The sequence below is a fragment of the Meleagris gallopavo genome, chromosome 1 (genome assembly GCF_905368555.1).
Source record: "Meleagris gallopavo chromosome 1, MGAL_WU_HG_1.1, whole genome shotgun sequence".
Lineage (NCBI taxonomy): Eukaryota > Metazoa > Chordata > Aves > Galliformes > Phasianidae > Meleagris > Meleagris gallopavo.
In genome coordinates this window covers 39,541,047-39,565,821 of record NC_139404.1, presented here as the reverse complement: position 1 = coordinate 39,565,821, position 24,775 = coordinate 39,541,047, and the positions used below count along the sequence as shown (strand labels likewise).

At 37.7% G+C, this 24,775-nt stretch overlaps 1 protein-coding gene across 3 annotated transcripts in view; it reads left to right on the top strand.

The window, feature by feature from the left end:
• LIN7A (lin-7 cell polarity scaffold A) overlaps window positions 1–24,775 on the top strand; it is a 49,059-nt gene that overhangs the window by 20,517 nt on the left and 3,767 nt on the right. For 2 of the 3 annotated variants that reach the window (XM_085221962.1, XM_085221972.1), the window contains exons 3-4: window positions 16,856–16,927; window positions 19,276–19,485. In XM_085221962.1, the coding sequence (XP_085078088.1) occupies window positions 16,856–16,927; window positions 19,276–19,485 (282 nt within the window). The remainder of the gene's footprint in view (window positions 1–16,855; window positions 16,928–19,275; window positions 19,486–24,775) is intronic. The other variant, XM_085221975.1, reaches the window with a different exon arrangement.

The window sequence follows — 24,775 nt, the reverse complement described above, 5'->3', positions numbered from 1 at the left end:
AATGCGTCTGATTTCTTACCTACTGAAACTGAATGCTGTTAGCCTGCCAGTCTGAAGCAGCTCTAGATGCTTTAGTGAAAATAACATACTTTCAGCAGAAAATCTGTAAGAAATTCTTTTCATGTTTGTCTATCTATTGGCTGGAACTAATCCTCCCTCACTGAAATCAACGGGAAATCTAATGTTGCCTCAATGGTAGCAGGATTGAACCTCCTGATAACTGGGCAACAGCAGCACATTGATTGAGTGGACTGCTGAGTGTCTGGAAGGAAGAAAGATAACAGTTTAATAGGCAGAATGCAACACACTCTTTGTTTCTTCTTAAGTATATTCTTCAATGTGAGAAACAGAGGGAGTTTTCCCCTAAGTTAAATGAGGGTTTTCAAGGCTTTTAAAAGCGAACAGTATTTGATGACAATAAATAATAGCACTATGTACCCTGTAAAGCTGATACGCTGATTAGTCCTTTCATTTAATTCACTAAATGTTTCTTTAATTGACTACAGAGCTTTGAAAAGTTATTTTTCTTCAGATAGCAGAGTCTTACACTCTGATTGTTATGGGAATTTTCAATCTCTGGAGCATCATCAGTGAAATCTTGTTGAATTTATATCCTTCTCTGGAAAATATTCTTAACAGAAACAGACATAAAGCTTTTTGAAACAGTTATGGAGGCTAGGAAGTAGGAAAATGTTGTAGACAAATGCACTCTCAGATCAGTGAACTGAAAGTGGATTTTGACAAAACCATCTTACTGGCACAAAAGGTATTTTTAGTGTTGTGTAAAGATAGCTTGTACACGCCAGATAGTCTAATTGCTGTTAGAGTATTACAACCAAGTAATAGTCACCTTAATATGCTTGTAACACAAGAATCAATTAATGATGAATAATTAAGTCAGTCCTACCAACTTCATAAAAAAGTATTTATTTCAAAATATTTCGTATTACATACTTATAGACCAATATAACTAGTTGGTCTAATTGCTAATAGATCACCATTGAGGAACAGACTTCTATAAAAGAAAGAAAATTATTAGTATCATTCGTGACTACATATAAAAGTACTTCTATGAAGAAACATTCTAATATAAAAATGTCCAATAATGACTCCTTTCATCCAAGGAAAGTAGAGGGATTGACATATATAAATTGGCAATTCTTAAGATTGTTCAGCGTGTGGCTCCTCTTTACAGTTACTTACATTAAACCTTTGGTGAGTGGTTAGATTGTAATACCTTTTTTTTTTTTTTTTTTTTTCCCCCTACCAGTTGAAAAGTTGTTGGAAAATACCAGCAAAGATTTTCTGCTGTTAAAAAAAAAAAAGAGAGAAAAAAAAGCATGGAATATTCCGGCCATGTTAAATTGTCAGACTTCTCCAAGCACTGTAGTAAGGAGTTGGAGAATATTTGTTCTGGGTTTTGCAGTTAATCAGGATTGTCCTTCTTGCATGTCCTTCATGTACGCTGAGTTGCTGAGAGATAGATAGGTGCTTTACTAAAGAGCGCAGTCTTTTTTTGAGCATATTCAAGGCTGAAATAGCTGAGGCTAGACAAAAATTTCCCTGCAGATGCTCCTTCCTGTTGTTTATTTTCTCTAACCCTGAGTACAGTCTGTGAGAGTGTGGAGACTAGCTTTTTATTTCCTCTCTTTGCACCTACATAATGGAGAGAAGAGTTACTCACCTTTGAGGGAGAGGCATGACAGTCAGCTGGAAGAAACGTAGAAGGTTGTATGGAAGTGATTTTCCTGGAGAAAGCAATGAAGTAGACAGAGAGTCAGCAGTAGGTAGGAGTAATTGAAATGGGGTGAGGAGCAGTGGAAGACTTTGTATTAGTATGCAAATTCAGGAAGAGGCTGCTTATTAAATGTATGCTGAGATTCAGATTTGCAGTGTGATGTGTACAGTATATAATAGAAGATCTGAGCCTAATTTCTTTCATCAGAAAATCTAATAAAGCAGGTTAAAGCAGATGTTTGTAATCCTATAAATTCCATAATGGAAGAGCTGTGGAAAACAAATGTTTTCTTTTCCAGTTTAAGAAATTATGAACACTTAACTGTCCAGTGAGTTTCATTGTTAAAATGTATCCCGGAGAAACTTAATGTTGGGTTGAATGCAGGTGAAATGATTGAAGATAATTTTAGTCCACACAGTTTTGATTGACTGTGACTTGCCTTTTCTATAACTAGGAATTATTTGACTTCCGAAGCAGTAGGTCACCTTTATGATTAATTAGCCTTTAAAAATATGGGATACTTTATTAGATGACGTACATTTCAATCTAATATGTAGGAACCTATTAAATGGCTGTAATGAATTGTATTTATGGGAACATATTTAGTAAATTAAGCCACCAATTCAAATTCTCAAACTAATATTCCACAGAAATAAAATCTTTTTAAAGTGACTGAGTGAATGAAATTTAAATAGGAATACTTTGGCATTTTTCTAGAATGCTATGTCAGGAAATGGTGATTAATGGTTCTCAATTAACTAAATATAAGTACCACCAACTGAAATATTCTATCTAGCACTAGGAAGGAATTTATATTAGCTCTGGAAATAATGGAAAAAACTGAAGATTGTATTGGCCTCACTATATTCTTTTCGTCTGAAGACTCTAGCTGTACCGCCTAGACCAAAAAACTGTATTTTGAAAAAAATATATAATTGCATTTTAAAATTACTTGTTTCAAAAGCTCACCAGCTGCGTGAAAATTAGTTTTCTATGGCTTTATCACCTGTCAAAAGATGCTTGAATCTTGTCCACTATACCAGTAAGCCCTTCCTTCCATGTGTTTTTGCTATTTACTCAAAGCTGTTGCTGTGTTGGATTCTTCTGATTCCTGGGAGATTACTAGAATAGGTGAACTGCAAGGCATGAAAACTGAATGCATAATTAAAATGCTGAGAAGGTATATTCATATAGAACATAAAACTAGCAACCTGAATTGGTACAGTAATTTGAATTGTTGTAAGGCAGTGAAAAGGAAATTAGGTGAACTTAAACTTCTGGTCTGGTAGTAAACCTTAAAATGGCTGTAGGCACAGAAGTTAGAGTGAACAGTTGAGTAAAACACACTAAATACCTTAGGAGGCTGTGGGAAATTCATTTACATTTGCATTTGGTAATCAGTACCGAAGCGCCAGGGAAGTGGAGTTACAGCTTGATAAGTCCATAGATCTCCCTATGAGCAGTTTTCTTCCAAGTAGATTATGAAGTTGCTATTTCTGTATCTTCAATAGTAGTATAAAATTCAAGTATATCTGCCTTTCTTTCCTTTTCTTTATCATCTTAATAATTAAATCTAATGTTTTTCTCTGTGGATATTATTTAAAATAAATCTGAGTAAAATATACCAGTAGTAAAGCATTTATCATTAAGAGATGTAATCAAGTCAAATGGTCTTTATAAAAATGTCATGAGGCAGCCAGAAAGACAAAAATAGGCATTATTTTATTTTGTTGTCATATGACTCCCATCAAAATGTCAGGTCATCGCACAACAGCACTTCTACAGGACTCAGTCAAGTATAGTCATTTCTATAAACAGAGGAGCAGTCAACACAGAATACTATACTGTTGTGCGTTTTATATTAAAATAGTTTGTGGAACATTATGTTGCCTTTGAAGATAGGCAAAAAAGAAAGACCTGAAACTGTAGGCCAGTTATTTTCACCTCCGTGCCCAGCAGGATCTTGGAGTAGATCCTCATGCAAGGTATGCTAAGATGCGTGGAAAACAGAGGGATTGGTGTCAGCCAAAATGGTTTCACTAAGGGCAAGTAACGCTTGAGAAATCTGGCCTTCTCTGGAGGGGTAACAGCATTACTGGATAAGGGAAGAGCAACCAATGTCATCTACCTGGAATTGTGCAAAGGATTTGACACTTTCGCATGACATCCTTGGCTTTCAATGAAGAAACTTGGATTTGATGGATGGACTGGGTAATGGATGAGGAATTGACTGGATGGTTGCAATCAGCTGTAGTGAAAGACCCAATTTCCGGGTGGACATCATTGGCAATACTGGAATTCCTCGAGAGTCAGTATTGTAACTTGCACTGTTTTTGTTGGTCACATGGACAGCAAGACTGTGTACACTCTCTGGTGGTTTGCAGATGATACCAAGTTTTGTGGTGTGGTCGACTTGCAGGAGGAAAGGGATGCCACTCTGAGGGACCTGGAGAGGTGAGCTTGTGCAAACTTCACAAAGCTCAACAAGGCCAGGTGAAAGGTCCTGCACCTGAGTCATGGCAATCCCAAGCACAACTACAGGATTAGTGGAGAATCCATTGAGAAGAGCCCTGAGAAGGACTTTGGGGTGTTGGTTGATGAAAAATTCAGTATAAGCTGGCATGTGTGCCTTCAGCCCAGAAAGCCAACTGTATTCTGAGCTGCATCAACAGAAATGTGGCCAGCAGGTTTAGGAAGATGATTCTCCCCTTTTACTCCACTGTTGTGAGGCCCCATGTGCAGTAATGTGTTCAGTTCCAGAGCCTCCATCATAAGAAGGACATGGAGCTGTTGGAGCAGATCCAGAGTGGGGGGCATGAGAATGATCAGAAAACTGAGTACCTGTCCTTTGATGACAAGCTGTGAGAGTTGGGATTGTACAGTGTGGAGAGAATGCCCCAGGGAGACCTCATTGCAGCCTTTCAGTACCTAAAGGGGGCCTACAAGAAAGATAGCTTAGTGATAGGACAACGGGTAACAGTTTTAAACTAAAAGAGGGTAGGTTGAGATTGGATATTGGGAAGAGAGTCTTCATTAAGAGTGTGGTGAGGGACTGGAACAGGTTGCCCAAAGAAGTTGTGAATGCCTCATCCCCAAAAGTGTTCAAGGCCAGGGCTTGAGCAGCCTGGTCTATTGGAAGGTCCCTGTCCATGGTAGGTGGATTGAAATTAAATTATCTTTAAGCTCTCACCCAAGCCTAACCATTCTATAATTCTCTCAATTTCAAGATCGGTTTCTTTAGTTTACAATATAATGCTGTTCCTTTGCCTCTCAAACTTAGCCTCTGGAAAGAGTTTCATTGTTTCCTGCCTGATAAATCCTATTCCCAGTAAAAATAAAGGTTCCTCAGGCCAAACTGTCTTTGTATTGAGGAAGGCTCTGGATTTGGAATTCTGCCGTCTCTTACTCTCTGTTTTCGTTGGGTGATGACTATTTGTTACAGGAGGAAGAGTGGAATTCCTGCAGTACCTCATCTTCACAGAGCAAGCCCAACTTTATGAAGTTTCTAATTAGAAAATGTGATTTCTACATATTTATTTAGAAGACTTAGCTCTAGAGATGCTGTAATTCATAATTCAAATGTCATTCACAACAATGACGTAGGCTCTGTATGAAGCCCAGCATCTGAAGTCCCCTACTGTCACATTTACCCATGCAAATGTTGGTATTAGCCAGGATTAAGCAAAAGCGGTATACTGGAATTACTAATAAGGCAATTAGTAAGCAAAAGGCCACTAGGACAACTCATTGTAGTAAAGCATATGAGCTTTTTCAGCTCAGATTTCTAACTCAGGTCATAAAAGCAGTTACATCTGAACAGTACACTGTTCCTAGCTGGGAATTAACATTCCTCTTAGACTAATCTGATACCTTGTTCTGGTGTTCCAGACAGCTTATTTAGAATTACTGCACCATTAGTCTAGCGATAGCATTCATGCAGTAGAAAATATGTATTCATACAAATTAATCAAATTCATTCAGATCCTCACATGCTTGTAAAAATATAAGAATAAATAACAAATAATTTCAGCACATCCATCGCTGTTTGGAAAGGACTTTACTTAATTTAATTCAAAGCTGACAGTATGGCAGAATGGTTATGCTTTCATATTTTACTAAGTTTTGTTTTCCCTCAGCTGGTTACAGGTATTATCTCTGTAATGATGAGTTAAGGAATGGATTTGTATGGTACGTAAATGAGGGCAGAAAAAAAAAAAAAACAATTGCAAAAAAAAAAAAGAGGTCCATCTGTTGTATTTGGCATTTAGCAAGTTCAGCACTTTGGAAAACTTAAGTTAGCAGTAAGTACAGAGAATATTTTTTAATATATAAAATTACCCTACTGTGTAATTTTACAAATATGTGCTTTTTTTCTCTTTTTGCAACCAGAAAAAAAAATATTTTGAGAAACAATGAAGTTGCAGTTACCACTTTACCCTAGGAGACAAGCATTACTTGGTTACTTGCAAGCCCTGGATGGCACAAAAGAAAACTTTCGGAATGATTACCTTGTCACTCAGCAGATGGCCTTCATTAATGGCAATCATATGAATTTACCAGGCTGCCCAAGCTTTATCTGAGAGAAAGCATTATTAAGTCTCTGTGTAATTACTAAGTCCCTATGACTCTCATGACTTTGCTGCAGGAGATTTAAAACAGCTGCTGTTGTCGCTTTTTTCAGCTGCCTAGAGCTAAATACATTGATTTCACAGATGCGCTACTCTAGAATCTAGGGCCATACCATATCACTGATCTTTAATCAGTGCTTTCTCCCATTGGTTTTGACTAAAGATCAATTTTCAGAGTCATCTGATGGGTATATATCTACTTGCATTTGTGCTTTGTTTTTGTAGCTGTGCTTTCTATGGGAGAGAAATATTTCAGTGCTGTAAGAGTCCTATAGTATCTAAAATCAAAGCAGTGACATATCTTGTTCATGCTCCAGTTTATCATGATGCTGCTATATGTGTACTAAAACTCCTTGGTGAGTGGTGTTGATGTGATGTTCTTAGTTCTGTACCTGTAGAGTATCTTGTCTTGCAGAAGGTCACTCTCATGGGTCAGTGGTGGTGCACCTTGGCATCTTTTTTGTTTTCTTTGTGTTACTATTTTAGTTTATTTCTGCGGCATTGAGTTTGATTAAATAAAGCTCTTACAGATAAACAGAACATCCTCTGCTGCAATTTATCTCAAGCCTGCTTCTTCCTCTTGAGAGAAACCAGCAGCTAAGTGAACTACTGAGAAATGCTTATGCTGACAGTCTGTTGGAAGACCCTGTATTATCTGCATCAGCTTGCATTTCTCCCTTGATGGAGCATCTATATCCACTTGCTTCACCTTATCAGAAGTTGCTGATCAGATTCCTGAGAAAAGCTCCTCCATCTCCACTTTTTAATATGCCTTCAGAAAAGAAAAGAAATTGTAAGACTATTTGAAAATTCCATTTTGGGTACGTTTTTTGTTTGTGTTTAAAAGAAGAAATGTCAGCAGTTTTCCTTCACTCTCCCCATCTTCTCAGCTCAATGGGAATGTTTAAGATAAACTTGCATGACTTGCTCAGGTTATGTCATTTTTTTATCCAGGTGCTGATAGTGATGAGGCTTTGCCAAAGCTCTTAACTTTTGGAATATGGCTATTGCATACTGCAGCTTCAACAGCATATGCAGAATTACCGATAAAGTGAGGAAATGAGTGTTTAGTGATGCTTGGCATATTTTTGAACTCAAAAGTAACTGGCAGTGGAGTCTAAAAGAGAGTTTTATATTATGACCTATCAATTCCAAGTAGCTTTATGGGAATTATCTAATGACATTATTCTTATTTCTTTTGATCCCAGTATACTGAAGCAGAAGCAGCAAGGAAGGTCATCAGGACAGTAATTTTCAGTGATTGTAAAGCTTACAATTTTTAAGATGCATATAGCCTTATTTTCAAAGGTGCCAGGTCACAATTGTCATTGACTTTGAGCCAATATAGAACAGTGGGTAAGGAATGTGAAATAAACTAAATGACCCAGTCATATTTTTATTGTTCCTAATATTTTCTGCTTGTAAAGCTGTCTATTTTTATTATTCTTAAGTGGATGCCAAGTAACTTCTATTGACTTTACAATGTCAGAGGAGTATTTTCAAAAAGAATCAACATTGGAGGAAAGGAGAAAGGGCACGGAGAGGTCTTGTGTGTCCTAATAGCAATGCTGGGAATGTGTCACCTGGCTCATCCACAGTGTGCCAGTGCTCCCACTGGAGCAGAGGATGTAACAGCATGTATTTCCTGGTACATCTGCTGCCTTCTTCTGCTAGCACAGAAGGGAGGAAAGAGATTCTGGCTCCAGCCTCTGGCCCCTGTTGGGTTGTTTGTTGGACAGACACAGCCTTCGTATGTCAAGGATTCGGGGACCAAAACTTTGTTTGGCTTTCAAGCAGCAAACACATAGTGGAGTGAAACACTGTCAGGGCAGAGTGAGCGCTGCTCCTTTCGACACACACACAGACACACAAAATAAATGCTGGAGCAAACAGTATTACGGCATTTTAACTTGGGCATCCATACTGTGTTCCACCCTGAGTTAAAATATTACACCCTTACCATGATTATACTTTTATTTTTAACAGTGTTTCAGCCCTTTACATTTTTGTTTCCTGTTGCCTAAGGAAAGCTTAATAATGCATCAAGGTCTGGATTTTTTTTTTCTCGCTTTCATAAAACTGACCTAGTTTCCACCATAACCCCTGCCCCACAAAGAAAGAAACTTAAATAAAACATGCTCTATGAAAATGTAAAAGCCAACATTTGTAATATTTCTTCTACACATTCTGAAATTAAAACTATCCCATCTCCTCATGTTGTTAATGAGACTGAATTCATTTTGAGCTTTTTAATGGCTTAGCCTCCCTGTTGCCTATGACACATGCTACACAGTGTTATTTCCTGGAGAACAATTGTTATGACAATTGTGAAAGTGATACAGAGTGAGAGTTTGAAGGTAAACACCAACAATGCTATCTAATACCTAATGCTATCATGTAGCTGCTTACAGACTAATGAAAGCTTATAATACAAAAATGTTCCAAATGCCAGCAACCTTGAATAACCATGCTGTGTCAGATATAAATAGCTCATAAATATAGACTACTTGTCACAAATCAGCTTTTTCTATGAGTTGTCCAAATTCAGTAGCTGCAGGAAATAAGTTATGCAATACAGACTTCTTGGTTCTCCCAGCAAGCCTTATAATATGTCATGTCTTCTGTTCAGGCATCCGTTTATTGTTCATTATGAGGAAGACCTTCTGTCAGAATGAAGACTGTACATTGTGCAGTGTGAATACGTGTGTGTGTGTGCCTAACGCTGCTTCTGTCAGGTTTAATCAAACATGTGGCATAAGCCTGTAACAAAATGGGCATTTGTGGTTCATTTGTTCAAACAGTTGTGCTTAAGAATAATCTAGGTTTATCATTATCTGAATGTTGTCATCTGTGTATATGGCATCCACAGCCAGTGATTCCATAAGGTTGCCAATATTTTGTCAAATTCTCATTCTCTTCAATTATCCAGAATTTTCCCTTGTTTTTTGTTGTTGTTGTTGGGATATGCTGGAAAATACATCTGTTTTAAACTTGCCCACGGAACTGCTGTCTTCTCCTGCGGTATGTGATTTTGTTTAGGACAGTATCTTAGCTGGAGGCTGTAGCTGTATTGGAGAAAATGCACTTTTATAATGTATTCATGCTTGTGATAAACATGTGAACATATTTATCACATAAGATAATTTAAAGAAACAGAACACAGGCATGAAACCAGAAATTCCACATGATATTGAAGAGCGATAAAACTGGAGGTAATCACAGAACCACAGAATGTCAGGGATTCATACTATCGTTAGAGATTTTTCATTTTAATTGAGCCGTCATGATTTTTTGACTGAAAGGGAGTTCTCCATTACATTGGTTTTGAACTTGAGTATGGTTACAGAGGTAAAAAATAGTTAACAGAGTAGAAGGATAGCCTGGTTATCTGCATACCTTCACTCTAGTTACATATACTCTTCTGGTTGCATTTGACTCTGTGTTTTTCTCCTTTTTCCTTATTTTGTATGTTGATTTATTCAGGTCGGAGTTCCCCCTGATCTTTGTAGTATTTAAAGCATCTTTGTCCACTTGTGTGGTAGGTTTACTCTCTGAATTGAGTGCTGACCTATAGCTCTGAAGGAGTCTATTCAGGCAAAAGGACCAATGCATCCCTCTCCGCACACGTACAAATATATTGGGTTAAGAATGGAAAATATAGGCAAGAGGTTATGGGGAAGGAAAAAAAATGCTGAATAGAATGTGAAGAGGTAAAAATGATTAAAAACAAAGAGAGGAGAAAGAAGACAGGATTGCAAATCTAAGTTTACAATTACAAGCACAGTGTTCACAAGCACTACAGTGCAAGTCAAACAGTTCCCCTGTGCAGCTTTGCACCACTGCTCCTCCCTTTATCAAAGGCAGAAATTCTCCTACCCCAAGTACAAGCCCCACTAGATGAAATGTCGATGTTAAGACTTACATCAGAAAAAAATTGAAGGATTGAGAATCAACTGCAGGTTTGGGGAAGAGAAATGAAGAAAGGAGAGGCCAAGCTGTGCTGCATGAAGCACATACACTCAGACATGTACTCTTCACAGGAGGATAAGAGATGACTGATGAAGATATTCTTGATATCTCAGAAGGCAAAAAAATTTAGTTCATCCTTTCTATCAATTGTAGACAATTAGGAAGACAAGGATTCAGAGTAGTTGATGGCAGAAGCATCATACTCAGATGTAAGTAAATAATAATTTCTCTTACCCTCAGTTCTGCAAGGGTGCACACTTATACTGTTCCATTGACATGACTGTATCAATGCAGTAAAACCTATTATGTCTTCCTTGTACTGATTATTTTCAAGCTGTCTCCCATCTCTGTGCATTCTGACAAGCTCCTGTGTTCCTTTCCTTGGAAGACTTTTTCCAAAAAAAAGGTATAAAATTCCCTTCTGTATTGAAGCAATAAAAAATTTGGCAGGCAAGCTAAAGAAACTGAATCAGTACAGTGCTAATCTGTGTGCTAAACACAGCTCACCAATCTTTTTGCAGGTTGTTTTGTTACATCATTAAAACTACTTACCTTTGGCACTTAATTAGTTTGTGACTTCCTTAAGGAAGACTTTTACATCTTTTCTATACAGTATGATGATTCAGGTACCATAGAAACAAAACTGGTTACTACAGACTGCTCTGAAAGCAGTGCATCCTATTTTATTATTATATTGGTCCATGATATCAGAGTGATGGTAAGTGATGGTGATAAGGCAGTAGAGGTTGAATCTTTCCACCAGTGTTCTCTTACATTTTGTTGCCATGTGAGAGATGGCAGTAGAGGGGCATTCTGTCATGGAAGTGCGTGTGAAGCAAAGGTGTGTCACTGAATTCCTCCACATGGAAAAAATGGCACCCATATACATTCACTGACACTTGCTGTACATTTATGGAGACCAGTCAATAGAGGTGAGCGCAGTGGGTGGTGCCTTTCAACAGAAGCAACAGCAACATGAAAGACAAGCCATGTTCCAGATGGCCTTGCACAGCTGTCACACTACAGAATGAAGGGCGTTTCAATCAGCTCAACTGTGCAAATCAGCAGATTACGACCAGAGATCTGTGTACAGAGCTGAATATTGGCTTCAGTGCATTGGAAATGATGGTGGCAATGCTGGAGTATCACAGAGTTTGTGCCATGTGTGTCCCATGAATGCTCACATAGGAATAGAAAGAACACCATGCATAAATTTCTCAGGACCTACTGAACCAGTTTAAGGCTGAAGGTCACAGTTTCCTGGTTCACATACTGATGAGACAAGGTGTCACCACAAGCTGGAGTCAAAATGGCAGTCTGTGGAGTGGTGAGATGTAAATTTCTCACTGAAGGAAAAGTTCAAGATGCAGCCCTCTGCAGGTAAAGTGATGTGCACTTCTTTTTGTGTAGGAAAGGGGTGATCTTTCTGGATTTCTTGGAACCTGGACAAACCGTCAACTCTGACCACTACATGGCAATTCTGACTGAGCTGAAGGTTCAAACTTCCAGTGTCAGGCCAAAGATGAAGACAGTCTTTCTCTTGCAACATGGAAATGCCAGGCCCCATACCAGTTTGAAGACTGTGGAGCACATTGGCTAGACTGTCCTACCACAGCCGCTGTACAGTCCTGATTTGGCACCTTCTAATTTCCATCTGTTCAGGCCAATGAAAGATGGAGTGTGTGGGCAACATTTTCCTACCTCTGCTGGTGCAGATTTTTATGATCAAATCATGCAGGCTCTTGTTCATTGCTGGCAAAAATGTATAGCTAAAGATGGTGACTATGTTGAAAAATAGCATTTTGTAACTGAGAATTTTTCTATCAAAGAGTGTTATTGTGCTCTCTGTTTTTGTTGTGGTTTCCGTGGAAATAAAAAGGAGGCGTTACTTTTGGAGTGACCTACATACCTCCTACAGGTTGCCTCTTCACTTAATAATCTCAACAAAGATTTTCTGAGTCTGCTTTTTTGTAGGTCTAAATTGCAGTATACTCTGTCTTGGGTTGTTTGTTTTGATTTGGCATCTTTTTTGAATACTTGTTCATTGCTGCAGAATGATTTCTGCCTCTTGTTTCTTCCCTGCTGTTTAGAACAAGTTGTCTTAAAATCTGTTGAGCATCGTTACTGTAGATACACTTACAACATAGAATTATGTAATATTGTGTTAGGAGGAAGCATTGAATACCACTTACAGAAGTTAATGGAACAGAATCCTTTTAATTAAATTGTAAGTTCTGGAGTTTAGCAGAAAATGCACAGCATCATGCAGGATTTTTTCAGAATGCTTCGTGTGGCCACTTTTATAAAACAGGCTGCTAAGTGCCTTGCTAGCCCTGAGTCTCCTACTGAAGACTCACGTCTACAGAAATAGGCCAGCTTGGTACATGCTGTTTTGTTATGAGTCCATACGGAGTAATTTCTGCTAAGAAGTCAGCTCCTGAATTACCCGTAAGGCAGCCCTGTGCTTCAGGATGCTAAACCAGCTTATTTGTGTCGTAGCAGAATGGGTGGAGATGAGAACCATCACCATGCTAGGATTACCTGCTGCATCTGATGCACTGCAGCACCTGCTGGGAGATGTAACCCAAAGTACACTTCTGTGTGCCAGCACAGGCTGCCACAGCCCAAGGATTCACTTCCAAGTTCAGATTTTTTAGTTCTTATTTTCTTACCTTCACCTCTCTTGTACTTTTTGAGTACTGTGGGAGAATAATTGTAGATTATGATGTCTGAGGAGATTTCCTGCAGCCACTAAAAAAGCACCATGCAGGCTTCCAGTGTTTCTTGATAAGTGTTGTGATCTCTGTGCTGCATGGAAAAGAAAATGGAGCTGAGCATTTCCGTCTCCACAGCACAAATGGGAGCTGTATGAACAGACCCTTGTGTGAAGCATGCTTTTACCTAGTGAACATGCAGCATGTGGAAGCTGGCCGTATGCCTACAAAAGGTGTGGGGTAAAATTATTGGAAACATTGACCTTACAGCTGTGACTTTGCATCTCAAAATGCTGAGATTTCATTTTCCCTTCCCTTCCCTTCCCATTTGTGGACTTGTCCTTTTGTGCGTTGCTGAAGTCAGCAGTCTGAACCTTAGAAAGAGTTTAATGAACTTCATGGAACAACCAATCTGCATGTGGTTGTTAAACTGAGTTAATAAGAAGAAAGTCATTTAGGTGTATGTTTTATCCTTCTTTAGCTCAAATTACGTTATACATTATGTAGCAATCATTATGCAGGAGAATTAGATTAATGATAGCCTGAAGCATATATTCAAGACCTGTTGTTTTATAAAGAATTAGGTTTGAGATGAAAAACTTATTTTCCTATGAACTGTGCTGTAGGTGGTATGATCACTGATAACTGGTGGCAGGTGATCATTCTAAATATATTACTTTTGATAATTTACAATAAATAGCATTATTGATTGCATTTTTCATGTTTATTTGAGTTGGTTGATTCTTTTAAAATGTATTAGCTTAATCACTTGCTAATGAGTTTTTTTTCCTTCATCAGTATACAAATTACTTATCAGGACATTGGATACTATGAAACCTGTCAGCTACATACTAGTAGGATGTAGACGCTGTGGAGTTGCATGACATTAGACCTAGCTAATAATCAAATGAAGTATCATTATCAGCTCACAATATCATTTGTGATATTCTACCTTAGGAATGAATATTTTAACAGTAAGTGTTCCTATGTATGAAATGTTGTGACCTGTTTTCAAAGAAGTTTAATGTCATAATTCTTCAGTAATAAAACACTTGCTTTTAGACATTCTAGCCAGCCACAACATTTATACCAGTGGAAGAATAAATGATATGGACAATCTCCTCTCATGATGTAAGATAACTGACAAGTACCAAGAATAGAGCATTATCAGTGATTCAATACAGTATGGGTTTTGAAATAGCAGGTGTTTAATTATTCATAACTGCAGTTACACAGTGGTTGTTCTTATATAATGACTTCTCCTACGCCGTAATACTTAGAATAAATGTTGAACTGATCTATGCAAGATTATGCTGAAAATGTAGACTCAATCTGTTAGTTGAAGGCATAGTCTAGTGCAAAGCTAAAGCAAACCAGACACCTTTTAGTGGCTGTAAAATGTTTCTTTTTCCATATTTTTAAAACTAAAGGCAAAATCACAGCTTCTGCTGAAATCAATGTCAATTTTACCAATGGAAGAAAGATTTTGTTTCAAATGTAGAAAGCAGGAAATATTTCAGTCTTCTCCCTCTGCCTTAGATGTATTCAGTGGACCCAGTATTTCTGCATTAAGTCTTAGATGGGCCTATGTGCTGATGATAATCAAGACAAAAATCTTTTACTGTGCTTTCGAAGCAGTTAATATATTTTATATCTCTAAAATGCTTGTATTTGTTATCTCCTTCACTTCTTTGTCCTTCTCTTGTGTATGGTGTTCCTCAAAAAAGATTTGGGAATCAGTCATCCCAAAAGTTGTCTGTTAGCTGAGATCTGATGTGAGCTACCTGTCTTAATTCCATTTAGAAGTTTGTAGCAATATGTTCATCAGTGTGTAGGTATTATAATAACTGGCTTAGTGGAGATATATATATGTATATGATTCTGTATAGCAAGTCATCAGGTCATAGCAATGAGGAAGTTTTACCATCAATGGGATAAATTGTTGTTTGTAAGTAAGTTAAATACAGGACCTGACATCTGGTCTGCCAAAGTAACATTGACATTATCAACGAAAGATGTTCAGCAATTCCTACTAAAGTATCAACACATCAGTGAAAGGTAAAATACTGTGTAAAGTACAGTTGAGTCTGCATTCCTCAAGAACCCCAGGAAAGATTGCCATAAAAGTGAACATGATTTACCAGCAGAAGATCTCTCTCAGGAATACAGCATGAATTAAAACACACGAAAAGACAGAATTCCTGATGAAGTATGTCAAGAAAACACTCAGAGTAAATCAGTGGTATATAGGAACACTTTTTTAGATTGGCTGGTTTTGTAAGAGGAGTGAAAGATTTTGTTTGTATGCATACACATTTGTGTTTCAAAAAACTGTCATTTATTTATTTATTTATTTATTTATTTATTTATTTATTTATTGGAGATTATTTCAAAATGGCTGACTAGCAACAAGGCTTTTTTAAAATATTTTTCATCTAGGAATGAGACAAACTCATGGAACAAAGAGTGTGTTCATTCATGCCTGCAGAGAGGCTTTTTCTATACTGGAAGTGTTTAAAAGGGAGAATTAAGAACCATATAAAGGGGGCCAAGAGTGTGTATCAGAAAAGACAACAGAGGGAAAGTTGTTAACAATGTTAATCTCATGCCATTTATTTGAGTGTACAGTTGTGTTCTAAAGAATGATATGAGGGCTGCTCCGAAAGCAGTGCTTCTTATTTTATTCTTTTGTCCCACTGGAGGTGGATGTTGTTGGTATGGCAGTAGAAGTTGAACCACCCCATTAATATTCCATTACATTTTGTTGCCATTTTACAGATGGCAGCAGAGGGGCAGTCTGACAGAATGATATCTGACATGAAAGTGTGTTTGAAGCAAAGGGGTGTCATTTAATTCTTCCAGTGGCACCCATTGACATTCATTGACGTTTGCAGAACATTTATGGAGAGCAAACAGTCAATGTGAGCACAGTGAGGCAGTGGGTGGTGCATCTCAGCAACAACACTGTCATAGCAGCTGAGAAACTGTGGGTCATCTCTACTGGTGCAGATTTTTACGATCACAGCGTGCAGGTTCTTGTTCATTGCTGGCAATAATGCATAGTTTATAGTGGAGACTGTGTTGAAAAATAGTGTTTTGTAGTTAAGAATTTGCCCTATCAAAAATTGTGCTCTTTGAAGCTGTTGTAGTTTCCATGGAAATAAATAGGAGACTTTACTTTCGGAGTGACCTGTGTATTACCCATTTTCCAGGTCTGACTTAGCAGACTGCCAGCCCTTTTCCGCATTCCTAGCTGTGGTTGATGAAAACTGGTGCAGTGACCTTTCTCCAAAATTTAATTTTCAATTCCATTCTTCAGCATCTGTATGCTGAGATGCTGAGCAAGTTACTTTTTTTTTTTTTTTTTTTTTTTTTTAAGATCAGCCTCCTAAATCTTTACTTCATTAGAAAGGTCAGAGAACAAAAAAGCCATCGGTGGAGGCAGAGACACCGTTCAGATCAGTTCAGATCATTTGAGTTCACATCAGTCACAGAGATAACCCAGTGTTTGGGTACCACAAAACCAAACTGTCCCATTTTTGGGAAGTGTTGTGCTAAAGGTTTGAAGGGAACAATGTTGGAAGATGTACAGTTAAGACTACAAAGTATCATGGGAAGTGTGGGCTCATGTTCCCTGTAAACTTAAGCATGCACAAGTTCGGCAGACACTTACTTACATGACAGCATGGATACAGCATTAATGAAACATCATCTTAGGAGGGAAAGGAAGTGTCCTGTCTCAATTAATATAAAATCCTTGTTTTGCTTCTCTAATTAATTTCATTTTATTTTCGTGAACATTTTAGGTGTATCAATACATGCATGAAACCATAACTGTTAATGGCTGTCCCGAGTTCCGAGCCAGGGCCACTGCAAAGGTAGGATACGTGCAACTGTTGAAGTACGTGGTACCAAAGTGACCCAGTAATTGACTGTGCGCGTGTGTGTTTCAGGTATTCGTGTGTACACTGTAAGAAAATTTAGACATCAGTGGCAGCCCAGAGTCTAGAACCAGTGCTACTTCCCAGGTAACAATCATAATGGAAAATTTAAACCTTTATGCTGCTTCTGTAGCTTAAGAAAAGAGAATGATTTTGTGGAAATTGATGTTTTTTGAAAAGGTGCTTTGCAAAAGCAAATCTACTGGGTAATCCTATAGAAGTCTGCCTGCTACAGTCTATATTTCAGTGGACTATTTTTGCATACATCTCATCCAGTGAGGACACAATGATTTAGGAGGTAGCAACTGCACAGTCAAAATTTAACTTCAATTAACAGGAGCTGTAGGTGCTGAGCAAGTAGTGAGGATGAGCAGTGACACAAATGGCTGGATCAGGAGATCCACAGCCAAATGCAAGTCCACTTTTTCTAATGCATTACCTGTTCTAATGAAGTATTTTGTCTCTCTGTTCATATGAACCTGCTCCTCTCGTATCCTTAGACCATGACAGCAGTATTATTGCTATTAGTAAAACGGTAATTTTCTAAGGAAATCCACACAACCTTGGAGGAATATATTCTGTATTCTGGTGTGTAATATGCTCTATATTTTCATAAGATCGACAATTCCAAACAGGGATGTTCACTCACCATGACTTTACTTTTTCCATTATCGTTTTGTACTCAAGATTGTCTTCTGGATGGTAAAGCAGGTGCTGTGCAGAACACGTAAACCTGCAAAAGCCATTAATCCAGTTTAGAAGTATTTCATTATGGTCTCACTCCTGGGAAGTTAGTGACAGACTCCCGGAAATCTTAATGGGAATAAGATCTTACCATTATGCATTTGTGTTAGGAATTTTCATGTAAAGCTGCGTCAAACGATGAAGGTTGGGAGTAAGTTATTAAAAGATTTCTGCAGTGATTTAGAAAAGTAAGCCCAATAGTAGCCAGCAAATAATACTTAAAACTTCGGTATATTTTCCTTACTAAGTAGAACATCAGGTTGTTCTGATTTTAACCTTCGTCTGAGAGAAACTTAATGGACAATGTACATTTTTAAGGTCTGTGCTGCAATATAGAGAAATGCATATATGAGATCCCGCTTTGTCGACACTACAACTAAACACAGAAATTTCTGCTATGTTGCATAATAAATGGGGAGAAATCCAATTAGTGTTTGCCATTCTCATTTCTTATTCATATAGAACAGCAGGGTTACAGAGCAGTGTTTCGATATCGCAATATTTCCTGGTTATTTCTGGGCTGTCTGCATTGCATTCTCCTAGTGCATTCATGTCTGACATTAAATGTGTGCATGATGACGAGGTCTGCATGTGCAAAAACACCTAACCAAGAACGATCCATTATGTCATGTCATCTACTAGCTTCTATTAAGCATAAGCATTGTTAGGATGCTCAAAAAGTATTAGTGTAATGCAGAATTGTTCTAGCAGGTTGGCCTACAGACATACTTTGAAAAGGATGCAAATATTGTTTATTTGATTATTTACCGAGATCTGTAATTAAAGTAAAAAACATCTGCAGTGAAAAACTGAAATATAATGTGTTACAGTTTTCTGAGTACAGGCTTTACAGTTTGCTGTGTGATTTTTTTCCAAATTAAGAATGAAAATCTATGATTTTTTAAATTTATCTATAAATACATTCTCTTAAAAATTAATTTTTCAATAAAAGTTTCAATCAGATTATATTGTAAAAAATCAGATTCCTGTTCCAGGAGTTATTTCATTAGTGAAATTTCGTGAAGATTATAATTAAACTTCTTAAGACAGTATCCTTTCAGGAACTTTTCTGTGCACAAAGAATAAGATAACCAATTCTGCACATTGGAAAGCAAAGCAGAGAGTTAACGATTCTGTTCATCCACTTTGTTTCAGCTAGGAACACAGTGCAGTTCACATCATCTGATCCAACACTAGCACTTTTTCCCTGTGAAAAGGTAAAGAAGAACTGCAGTAGGTCAGAAATGCTCACCCCTGCACAGTCAGGCTTCCTGGTACCTCCTTCTGGCTCTGCTGCTAACTTTCTGGGTTACCGTTGACAAGTCACTGAATTCTCTACTCTTCTGCTTATTCCTTTATTTCAAATGCAATGGCATGGAACTTAATTTTTGCAAAGTGCTTTCAGATAATCAGAAAGAAAAAGAAAAAAAAAAAGGCAGAATAAGATGCTGAAATGTTTTCACAGAGTTCTTCCTGCAGAATGAACAACAGAGTGTATCAGCGTTCTCCCTGTATAGCCAAATCACTGTTTTTTCTTCCAGGCAACAGTTGCTGCTTTTGCTGCAAGCGAAGGCCATTCACACCCGCGAGTGGTTGAGCTGCCAAAGACAGATGAAGGCCTGGGATTTAATGTGATGGGAGGAAAGGAACAAAATTCACCCATTTACATTTCCCGCATAATTCCTGGAGGAGTGGCAGAAAGGCACGGAGGGCTCAAACGGGGCGACCAGCTGCTCTCAGTTAACGGAGTGGTATGTGGAAATTCGATAGACCTTTCATTTGCATCTGGATTTTCATTTTCCACAGCTGTTCTGATACCCCGATTGAAAGTCCAACCGCATGAAATACAAAGAATTAGCTCTGCGAGTCACCTTCAGTGTTCATTTATGATGTGGTGAGGCAAGCAACTTTGTGCCACTACAGTTTGTGTTGAAATGGAGGTTTCTTGAAGAGCTTCATTTTAAATTCACACCACATGCCGAACTAACAGGGAAGCTATCTCTTTCTAATTGATAATTGAGCAAATTCCTTATGTAGTAAAAGCATTAAAACAGCTTTTGTTGTTTTTGCATTCCGTAGCCTCTGAGACATGCAGGTCTTTCCAAATATTGATGCCTCAGTAGTACTTACGTAGTCTTGTGACCTTCAGAGCATTTAAAAAAAAAAAAAGATAAACACATTTGCCACTGATTTGCAATGGCAAAAGCCTTCCAGATTTCTTTTAATGACATTCACCCACCTATGATACATTTATCAGAGAATTAACTGTGCAAATGAACGCATACAGGGAGCAGGTATGGTAAGTTAAAAAGGCTCATTTTTACATAGTCATTTTTCACTTAAGTCAGTACTGCAAGATGGAGTGTTTCACTGTAGTTTTATTATAAATGTCAGTATGGAGGTAAAAATAAAAGGCTTTTGGAACAGAGAGGGAAAATCAGGTTCCACCTGTAATAATATGGGTCAAATCTTACCTTTCATTTTGCCTTTTATTCCCTTTTACAAGGAAAATAAAATAAACTCCTAAAAATGTAAGCTTTGCAATCATATCACCCCACTCTTCTCTTAATGAAAACATAATCTTTTTCAGTGTAAAACCTCCATCTGAACCTTGTATTTAAATACACCAAAGGGAGTCACAAGCAATTTCTGAATCTGGTCATAAATATCAGGCATTGCAGCTTAAGTTTTCTTCTTGTTGCAAGTCTGTGAAGAATGAAGGAAGTGCTCTATTCTACATGCTTTCATGTTGCCATCTGTTTATCTCAAACAATAGGTATTCCCCTTGTCTTGAGTATTAGCATTACACTTCAGACAGGCTTTTTACCACTTCTTCTATCAACAATCCTGTTCTCAAAAGAGAAATAATCATTCTGTAAGCTTCCTAGCCCCAGTACACAACAAGAAGAAAAAGATAAAAAACAAAGAAACAAAAGATCATTTAGTCTCAGGGAAAAAGAAACCGAATGAACGTTTAATGAGTATATTGCCTGAACTTCACTGACTGGAAGTAGATTGAATAATTTTGTTATTGTTCAGCTGTCTTTTCCATAGGTAAACAAATATTCAGGAGTGAGGAGTTTATCCACTAATTGATATGTGATTCTCAAAAAATCCTTTTACTTTCAACAATGTGTAGGCAAATACTGAGGAGGAAAGTAGTGAACCTTCACTTAAATAGATACACTGACTTTGACTCTGTTGTCACCTCTACTTCATGATAATCTTCCAAAAAAAAATCACAAATGTGCTCTACAATGCGTATTAAGCTAATGTAGCAGAAAACACAATATAAAATTCCCAATTGCATGTAGGCATGTGAGAAAGCTGATCCTGAGATACATCAGAGCTGCTTGCAGAGTCTGAACAACAGAATTTGAAATTTGAATTGCAATTTCATACTTGAAATAATGCCTATGAGCAACTGCTCATATGGGCTCAATAAGCCCATACAACATAATTCGATAAAAGAGAAAAATTATAGAACTGGCAACTTGTTTGCAGACAGCTTGAGACAGGAGGAGGTCTAAATTTAACATTGTTCACTGGTGCTAGTTCACTTGTGCAACTCTGAATTTAACTGAAGAAAAGCAAATAATATACAGTATGTACAGTATAACAGACGGCTCAGCAGTGGAACACGGAACGAAAATGAAGTAAGTGTAACTTGTTTGTGCCCAGAATTTGGTGGTTATCCAACTTCATAATTATCAACATAAAATTAGAGCAGAGTGTTCAGAATCCAGATTCTTTATCCCAGCGTGACTAGGATGACTGTTCCTTGAACAGTTTCACCAGACGTTAAAGAAATTGTTTTCTCCTTATGCTGGGTATTTCTTTACATACGTTTGTCCCATAGCCCCTAAAAGTAAAGGAAATTGAAAGCACCAAGCCCTGCAGATGGCTTGGCAAAGGCATTTGTGGTAACTGTTAATACCTGGCAAAGATTCTGTGTTTATCAGATACCTGGTTTGAGTCAGATACAGACAAGGATGTAAAATAGATATAGAAATGCTAATTTCTCACCCAAGCGTTTGCTTACAGATACCTTGTAGAAATATTCTAGTCTGTCTCTCATCACGTGGAGTAACAACCGGATTCTCTTTTTTGTCTGCAAGGGACTGGGTTTTAGTTTTGTTTATATTTATGACAAGTCTGTTTGCTTGGATTCTGTAAATATTGGTGTTTCCTGAACCACGTCTGCAGTTCTTTCAGCTATTCCTGTCTGTGAAGTATTTCATCTTTCTTGTTAATACAATCTGCCAATGCAATAAGGGAAAGAAATATGTATATAAATATACATAGGCAACAATTACATATTAAATCAAAATACAAAAATGCTAGATCTCACGTTTGGTGGGCAGTTCTAAAGTAATGTAAGTGTCAGATCCTTGCCATGTCCCCAGCCAGTGTAATCCAGGCAGTGAAATCCCTTGTGCAGGTATGACTGATAGCAGCAGGAGCTTTTTGCCAGCACAACCGTAGTGATTTGTGGAGAGAGGAGAAATCAATCTGCAAAACAACTTCTTTTGCTGGCATAACCTCTTTTCCCTACTCCAAGGGGTTCTCCTATTTGTGTTGAGCAGCTTCAGCTATGCAGAAAAGGCATTTCTTGGGCTTTCAAAACGAGTGCAAGTAGCAGTGAAGATGTTAATGGCAAGTATAGCAATGATTTAAAAGCAGCTGAAACCTTTGGTTAAGACCTGAGCTGGGTAAGTTTGGACAGTAAGATTTGTTTTTAGCACAACTATATTTTATTCTGTCTTTGTTTGTTTCCCCATTTTGCTTATGGTTCAGAGCTCTGTATCATTACTATTCAAGTCAATGGGAGTTTTCCATTGACCTGGATAGCAACAAAGTCAAACACTACATTTCTAATTAGAAAATACTGGCTGTAAGCAGGAAAAACAAATGGGAAGAAAACAGGCATTCATGAATTAAATACAGATTGCTAGTATGTATGAAATGTTAAAGTACTCCATCTTATAATTCCTTTAAAGAACACATAAAATCATAATTCTTTATTGATGTCATTTACAACTTGCGGAAGATGTTTTAATTTGTGTGTACGACTTTTTTTTATGAGAGTGCATTCACAGCATTCATCTACAGATTGCTATTTCAGCACTTTTTGGAGCATTGCATTCACTGTTTCTTACACAGCAACAATTTCTTCTTCCAGTACTTTAAGCTAAATCCTTTTTTCCCCACATTGCTTCTGGATAGCAGTGTTTGTTCAGCAGATTTATCCCAGTCACAGTTTCTAGCAAGTCTGGTCATCACGGATCATGAATTTTCTTGAAGATCTTTGAACAGGAAACCTACTGGACAAATTTCATGAGCGTACAGTTCCAAAACATGAAGCCATTTATTTCTCTCAACAATCAAGTAGATGTTTAGAATCACAGAACGGTGTGGGTTGGAAGAGACCTTTAAGGTCACCTAGTTCCAACCCCCTGCTATAGGCAGGGACACCTCCCTAGACCAGGTTGCTCAAAGCCCCATCCAGCCTGGCCTTGAACGCTTCCAGGAGGAGGCAAGGTTTATTTCAAGGTTTTCTCTTTTTCTGATAATCATTTTGGCACATGAAATAACATTCATTATTTCTGTAAGTTGCATTGTTTTTGAAGCATCGTAACATATCTGTAGAAACATGAGTCTGTCAGTTGACCAAGACTATTGAAATAATTATTTGGATTAATGTGTTGAAGGACATTTACCAGGAGGCAGGAGGATAAACACCATGGTGATAAGCTTGGATTGTGTTGTGTATATAATTTATGTAGAAGTGCATTGTGTCTGGTTTTTGAAACTTCTGAATCATTATTGCTAGCTCATGGTGTGCCACAGCAGAATTCTTATTCATTGTATTCTTGGACAATGCTTCTCAGCATTTCTAGCATCTTCTAACATCTGACAGTTGCTATAACGATGCTAAGTTATTCTTTTAGCATGAAATGAGCATCGAATGTTTTTAACGCTGATGCTTCTCTCTGGAGGCCTTTGGTTATAGTTTCATTTTAAATAGCAGGGTATACATTGAAGTTTTAAACCAGCATGTAGTAAAAGCTTGTTTTCTTATTTTATGTGGGAAGAAATTGACATTTTTAAATGGTCTAAAATCAATATGAAGATCTCGGTGGTGTAAGCTTTTTTCTGTGCAGAGATACTTTTGTTTTTTGGACTATATCCTACACCAATTCGGCAATCACACACCATTAGAAAATGTCACCCTTGTTCCTAAGGAGTGGAACAATCAACATGTATGAAAAGCACTCCAGTCAATCCATTTAATGATAGAAATTAAATATTCTTTTCACAGCCAAATTACTTCCCCACTTTGGAAATCTTCTGTTTCAAGCAAAGCTAGCACAAAAATCAGAGCTTGAGCCCCTTTCGGTATGCATTTGGCAACACAGCAGGTATCACCTTACTATAAAGCATTTTCCAGAAAGAGGAAGAAAATGCGTTTGTTAGGCAAGAACTTGAAATGCTTCAGGTTTTAGTGTCTGATTACATACAGCTAACCAGGTAAAGACCAGTTTCATTCGACAGAACCGGTGCCATTTCTGTGTTCAATGTGTGAGCAGTGCCATCAGCTCCTTAGTGCAAGGGCTGTCCCTGGGAGCTGTGGGTGTGCTCCTCCTCCAGCAGCTCTGTGACTGCTCTGTCACCATCCATCACTCACAGTGGGATCCTGGCAGGGCCACAGCATAAGAGAGGAACCGCAATTTCAGACTTGTAATTTTTTCATTTCTTGCTAACATGTTAATAAGATTTTATGTTCACTCTGTTCCACTTTATTTTTGTACCTTGCAATTAGTGTGTTTGGGTTTTTACTGCAGGAGCTGAGTTAGATTTTTGCATTTTTGTTTGCATAGAGCACATAGAGTATTTCCCCTTTCTCTTCATGTGGATCGTAAGTTAGGTTTGTAATGCAACCTAAAACACATTTGAGTTATGTAAAATATGAAGATGAACACATTCACAATAGTGTAGAAGTCTTACTTAACTCCACGCTTTCCCGTAATGGTTCCTTGA